Genomic DNA, 7,578 nt, shown 5'->3' with positions numbered 1-7,578 from the left:
GATGCAATTCACTTCAGCTGTGAATGAATTACAACATCAAGGTGGAGAAGATCAACACGTTACTACAGAAACTGATGTGCAACCAGAAATTAATGTGCCTAGAACATCAAAAGTTGATTTGCCTGAAAATTCTAGATGACGAGTAGATCAACCAAGTATAGCTCGTGATAGAACTAGAAGAGTTGGTGTTGGATCTCCTGTGAGGTATGGTTTTGAAGATATGGTTACTTTTGCATTACAAGTTGCTGAAGAGGTGGATCTTCATGAGCCATCCACCTATAGAGAAGCTGTGTCATGTGGTGAGTCTGCTAAATGGCTTGCTGCTATGGGGGATGAGATGGAATCTCTTGACAAAAATCAAACTTGGGAATTAGTTAAACGACCAAAGGAGAGAAAAATTGTCACTTGTAAATGGGTCTTCAAGAAAAAGGAGGGAATGTCACCTTCAGAGGGCATGAAATATAAAGCTCGAGTTTTTGCTAGAGGGTTCACACAAAGGGAAGGAGTTGATTATAATGAGATCTTCTCACCAGTAGTCAGATATACTTCTATTAGGGTGTTACTAGCTATAGTAGCACATCAGAATTTGGAACTTGAACAACTAGATGTAAAGACAGTTTTCTTACTTGGAGAGTTAGAGGAAGAGATTTATATGATCCAACCAGATGGATTCCAGTGTCCAGGTAAAGAAGATTATGTTTGCAAGTTGAAGAAATCTTTGTATGGGTTAAAGCAGTCTCCAAGGCAGTGGTACAAACGATTTGACAGCTATATGATTGGACTTGGCTATAACAGGCATCCATATGATTGTTGTGTATATCACAACAAAGCTGATGATGGCTCGATGATTTATCTACTTTTATATGTAGATGATATACTCATAGCTGCAAAGTCCAAGTCTGATATTCTGAAATTGAAGAACTTCTCAGTGTTGAGTTAAATATGAAAGATTTGGGTGCTGCTCAGTAAATTCTGGGTATGGAGATTTATAGGGACAGAGGTAAGAATAAGCTCTTCTTGTCACAAAAAGGATATATTCAGAAAATATTGTCCAGGTTTTGTATGTCATCAGTTAAGCCTATAGATACTCCTAGTGCTGTAAATGCTCGTTTATCATCTGAGTTTTGACCACGGTCTGAAGCTGAGAAGGAGTACATGTCTCGAGTTCCTTATACTAGTGCAGTGGGAAGTTTGATGTATGTTATGGTTTGTACTAGGCCTGATCTTGCCCATGCTGTTAGTGTTGTCAGCAGGTTCATGGGTCAACCTAGGAAGGAGCATTGGCAAGCCGTTAAGAGGATTTTTCGTTACCTTAGAGGTACATCTGATGTTGGTCTTGTTTATGGGAGTTGCACAGAGTGTTTGGTGACTGGTTATTCTGATTCTGACTATGCTGGAGATGTTGATAGTAGAAGGTCTATGACTGGCTATGTGTTCACTCTGGGTGGTTCTGTTGTTAGTTGGAAGGCAACCTTACAGCCTATAGTTACTTTGTCTACTACTGAAGCAATGTACATGGCCTTGATAGAAGCTGCTAAAGAGAGAATATGGTTGAGAGGGTTAGTTGGTGATCTTGGTTTGCATCATGACCAAGCTATTGTATATTGTGATAGTTTGAGTACAATATGCCTAGCCAAGGATCAAGTTCATCATGAGAGAACTAAGCACATAGATGTAAGATATCACTTCTTAAGAGGTGAGCAGAGAGTTAAAGTGATGAAAATTGGTACTACTGATAATCCTGTTGATATATTCACCAAACCGGTTCCACAAGCCAAGTTCTAACATTGTTTGGACTTGTTGAAGGTTTTGAATTGTTAGTGGTCCTCTTTGTGGGACACTTTGAGACATGAGGGAGATGTCTGGGTACGTTTAGCGATATTGATTTATGTTGCATTTGGTACATCTGTTATCTGGGAGAGAATTCAAGTCAAGGTGGAGATTTGTTGAAATGCCTTAAATCTGTTTGCTGGCGCTTCGAACAACCTATTCAGATTTTTTGTATTCAACATATTTATTTATTTGAAGTTATTTAGATTTTTGACCCTAGGGTTTACAGCAGTGCGATATATAAACTCTCTAACCTAGAGGCGTCGTTCTTGATGTAATTCTGAAAACATTCTCTCAAAATAATATTGTTCTCCCTCTGCCCGTGGAGGTAGCTAAACACATTGTTAGTGAACCACGTATATCTGTGTGTCGATCTCCCCTACTTTACGTTGCTTTTTGTGTTCTTTAATCGTCGATTTCGTAACAATCACAATAAAGGATGATGAGCAAAAACATATTTGGAAAAAATTTCAAATCAATCAAAACTTCCTCAACCATACAACTTCTTTAATTGCTTCACAAACAACTACATACTCTACATCCATGGTGGAGTTGGCAACACATTCTTATTTGATGCCTCACTATACTATAGCTCCTCCATTAAGAGTGAGTGTGAAAATTAGAGTCAGTGCATCCAGTCTAAAAATTAGAGTCAGTGTATCCTGTAAGGATCAAACCCTTAGCTCCATACACAAATATATATGAAAGGAACTCGTATGAGAAAAACCTACAGCGGAAGCGGATCGACTAAATTCCATTAATTAACAAATACAAAGTTTACAATAAACATACAAATAGATATGAATTAAAAATTAAATGACAACATGCTTTATAAAGAAAATGGGTTTCAAGAAACATCGTCTTTGAAGAACCTTTCTTTGCAAGTCTCCCTCAAACAGTAACGAACAACTTAAAGACCTTTTTCAAGTTTTTCTCGAACCAAAACCTGAGCACAACCACGATGTACCTCGATATTCTCAGGGTGAGAACCTAGGAGTGGTAGACTCTAACAATTTTGGTTTAGAGGGGAAGATTAAATGGTAGAGGAGGAAGAAGATTGTGAAAACTTTCACACTAAGCAAACTCACAGAACACTTCTGTAATTTCTCTCAATCGTTCAACCCAGTAACAAATCGTTGAGGAAGAAGAAAAAAAACAATCTTTTCTTTTATTCCTTTTGCCATATAAACATAACCACCTCCATCAAAGTGGGTGGAGAGAAAAGATGGGGAAGGGAGTCGTAACTCCCTTCCTTATTATTCAAATAATAATATAATATAAATAAATATGATAACCAACTTATCATGTTATATTTATATTAAAATATATATTATATCAAATATAACATATAACCTATAGTTTTAATATTGCATCACATACTATATAAACTATAGTTTCTTTTCTCTATTATATGACATTTAATATAAATCACATTTATATTAAATTTAATAACTATGAATCCAATTCATAGAAAATATATCTGAATCTCATTCAAATATTTGTTCCCTCCCATTAAGCTATAATGTATCAAATACATTATGAAAATTATATCACATATAATTGAAATAATTTAATTATATCATGTATAATTAAATCCCTCTATTAATTTGAATAATTCAAATTAGTCTAAAACTGATTCTCAACTAAATCCTTTTGAGCTACTAAGGGGATCTCATGGACCTGTAGCTTGAAGCTCCAACAATACATGAATAATTAGTTAAACTCTTTAATTACATTATTCACCATCCGTTAACTATCAGACACTCACTAAAGACCAACAATTGCACTCTTCGCACTATAGATATATTTCTGTGTCCATTGGATATAACCAATCAACAGTGCGATGATCCTTCACAAATTGCTCGTAAGTACAGCTAGGCTAAAATACCATTTTGCCCCTATTGTTACATCTAATTTCTTAGGTACCATTGATTCCTCTAATGAACAATAATTCATAGTCCCACTATAACCAAGTCCTCTCGGGTCAGGAGAGGGTGTGGCCACTATGTTCAAGACCCGAAATCAGTCCTTAAGGGAGAAATTTATCTACTTGCTCCTACATCGGGGAAGAAGTGAATTTCGTCTTGTGTAGCTAAATTCCCAACTCCTCAGTTAGACGAATCCCCAAAATGGTAGGATTGTAGAGTTGGCAATCTAGCCACTCTCACCCATACAAATCAGAGGACTGCCTTCATGAGCAAAAGTTCACAACTCACTTAAGATTCAGGTCATGTCACCATTGGTCATCCTAGCGAAATGTAAGTCTCTATTATTAACGGTGTTATATAAAGAGTCTAATCATTTCGTGGTCTGGTCTTATACAAACTCTTTGTATAGGATACCTCCACTCGCATGTCTCCCCATGAATGATCGGGATCATATCATTTCTAGTACTTTACAACACTTGTAATATCTACAAAGCAGGTCGTATCTGTAGTGTCACAAGGATAAGGTACCCAACCTTATCCAGCTATTACAGATCGTAGTTATTATTTAAACAAGATCCACTTGTATGTCTCTACATACTTGTTTAAATTTCATGGAATAACCTCGGATCTTTGTTTATTTGATTGAATATATGCTTATAAAATAACACTTATTTTATTAACAACAATATGTTTATACAGAGTTTACAAACTATGAGATTACAAGGAGATTTAAGAAACCATTCCCAACAATATAGTCCCTCGTTCTTCTTAAATACCTGAAGATTGTTTTAACCCCAGTCTAGTGATCAAATCCTAGATTGGATTGATATCTTGACAATCCCAACTGGATAGTATATGTCAGGCCTTGTTGACAACATGACATATAAGATTGGCCACAACTAATGTATAAGGAATCCATCACATCTTCTCAAACTCTAAAGGTGCCTTAGAACACTGTTCCTTAGACAATCTAATTCCATGCCTAAAAGATAGATTACCCTTCTTGGAATTTTGCATTAAATATCTGACAAATATTTTATCAATATACGAGATTTGAGACAAGACTAACATTTTGTTCTTGCGATTTCTAATAATTTGAATTCCAGGAACAAATTATGCTTCTCCCAAATCTTTCATTTGGAATTGAGCACATAGCCAATTATTAATGTCAATAAGGAAGCCTACAACATTTCCAATGTAGGATATCATTTATATATAACATAACAAAAGCAACAGTACCTTTGATGATTTTCTTCTAAATACAAGGTTCATCAACGTTTTGATCAAATTCATAAGATTTAGCCACAATGTAAAATTTTATATTCCAAGATCTAGATGCCCATTTCAACCCATTATTGGATCGTTTAAGCTTTCAAACCTTGTACTATAGACCCTGTTTTAGGAATCTCTCTGGCTGATTCATGTAGATATTCTTATCAAGATTATCATTCAGAGAGGCAGTATTGACATTCATTTGTGATATCTCATAGTCATAATATGTGACAATGGATAAGAGAATGTGAATAGACTTCAACATGACAACAGGAGAAAAAAATTCTTCATAATCAACTCCTTCTACTTAGGTATAACCCGTTGCCTAAGTCTAGATTTAAAAGTTTATACCTTTCCATCTACACCTTTTTTCCTCTTGTAGATCCATTTGCAACTTATAAGTTTTACCCCATTAAGTCGATTTATAAGACACCATACCGAATTGAAGTACATATACTCTATTTCAAGATCCATGACTTTAATCTGTTCATCTTTTGGGCAACAGTTGGTGGTTTAGTTTTTCTCTTTCCACCTTCCTTGTTCTTCCCCTTTTTGTGCCAGAAGAAGAAGACATAGAATTTGTTCCAGAGGTCGAACATATGTGGAACTTTTTAGACGATGAAACAATATTTGCTTCACCCTTCTATCCTTTGGTTTTCATCAAAGATTGGAAGGTCTGTAGCTCGTTGAGCAAGGTGGCCAGGTTGTAGTCAATCTTGTTCATAACAACATTGCTATGAAACTGTAAGAAAATTTCAGGTAAAGATTCCAAAATGAAGCTAACCTGACTGGCTTCATCGATGATGGACCCATTCATCTCCGTCACGTTGAAGTGGACGATCATGGTGAGAACAAGTTCTCGAATAGATGCCCCTTCTTGCATACCATCATTGAAGATGTGTTTGGGAGCGTCGTGCTTGAGCCATTTGGACGATTTTCTGAACATTTCCTTCACGGACTCGATAATCTCACGAGTCGTGAGTATGGGCTCATGCTTCTTGGCCAAGACTCTGGAAAAACTTGCCAGCATGTACGCTCGGGCCTTCTCGTTTGTTCGTGTCCATCGCTCACATGCTTCTCGAACATTTCGAGCAGCATTGGGAACTAGAATGGGAGGACAGTCCTTCATAAGGACAAAATGTAGATATCGATGATAAGGACTGTATTGATCGTGTTTTTCCATGAAGTGTAATTTTTGCTCGTTAGTTTGTCAGCGGCGAGTAAATTAAGTATAGCCGAAATCCTATTGAAAATATTACTGAAACCATAAAAATTATTTATAATTAGTCTATTTTCATTAAACCATTAAGATGACCAATTAATTTTTAGCAAAATAGTCTAATACATCCTAAAGGACATCTACTTTGTAATCATGTTTCTATAAGGCAGGACAAAAGTCACCGTTGGGTGATCAGGTGCCCCTTCACTGAAATGAGACAATCTTAACTAATAGACATAACAACTTCTTGTTACGTTCACTATTAGTCTCCATTGTTCTGTCCATAATTTGTTAAACTCTCTTAACAATTCTTGTAAGTGTAACTCCTCATTTTAGGTCTTAAAGTTTCGCCCCAATGAGCCAACCATAGGAAAAAAAATCGATCGGGACATGAAACTAAAGTAACCCCATCCATTAGTGGAGTTTGAATAAAGCGTCATGCAAAAATGCCATCCTATAGGGGGACACTCAAGGTGCCACGAGGCCATGCATGAAACTTTACTTCAAACTAACAAGAGAGACCAAGCGATATGTTGTCACACATCCCGCTCCCACTTACTATAAACATTCTCTCCATTCATCTTGATATTGACTTATACAAATGTCATTCATAAGGGGATACTCAAGGTGCCTCGAGGCCGAGTATAGATCTCACAGTTTGAACTTTAAAGGAAAAAGTAAAGAAGAAAAATGAAGTATCATATACCCCATTTTCTTCCACTAAGTGTTTTACCTAGGGTTAATTAACTTAGGAAAATCTGGCTATTGATTTAAGCTAAGTGATTGTTTAATTTACCTAAAAACAATAATTGCCTTTGGATAGTTAAACAAATTTGATTAAGATCCGTTAAACTCTTTAACAAATTTTAATCAAACTTGCATGCTTGTAAAAAATCTATCTAATTCACCTTTATAGGTAAGTTCCCAGGTAGGGATGTTACATCTCCGTTAACTTAAATACCCCAGCCTTGACAGAACTAGTTTTAGACGAAAGGTCCCTTATAGATATATTTGTTACAAAGCTAATCTTTTATTAAGAATCAATTTAATCCTATTAAACCGATTAAAAGATTAAACTTAAAAAATTGTAATCTCATTAAAAAAGTGATCTTAGGTTTATATTATTCATATTTTAAAACTATTTTAAAAAAGGAATTTAATCTAAGGTTTGCATGTAATTCTGATTTATTGATTTTCATTTCTAATTTCATCTTTTGTTATAACAATTATAAGCAAATTAAAACCATACATTGCAAGTAAAACATACTTAGATAATTTTATAACAATTATAAATTACCCTAAAGCGGTGACATGCTTCATGCAATTTCA

The 7,578-nt window shown here is 35.4% G+C and overlaps 1 protein-coding gene across 1 annotated transcript; it reads left to right on the top strand.

Annotated features, from left to right (window-relative positions):
• The first annotated feature begins 220 nt into the window (after nt 1-220).
• On the top strand, nt 221-5,807 carry LOC150033317 (secreted RxLR effector protein 161-like). The gene is made up of 4 exons (XM_090306374.1): nt 221-299; nt 1,142-1,559; nt 5,536-5,704; nt 5,790-5,807. Exons 1-4 carry the CDS (start codon nt 221-223, stop codon nt 5,805-5,807), a joined length of 684 nt encoding a protein of 227 aa, XP_090162500.1.
• The last annotated feature ends 1,771 nt before the right edge of the window (nt 5,808-7,578 follow it).

Source organism: Benincasa hispida, chromosome 10 (assembly GCF_027475165.1).
Source record: "Benincasa hispida cultivar pf3 chromosome 10, pf3_genome.v1.1, whole genome shotgun sequence".
NCBI classification, from domain to species: domain Eukaryota; kingdom Viridiplantae; phylum Streptophyta; class Magnoliopsida; order Cucurbitales; family Cucurbitaceae; genus Benincasa; species Benincasa hispida.
This window is presented reverse-complemented; position numbering and strand designations above follow the sequence as displayed.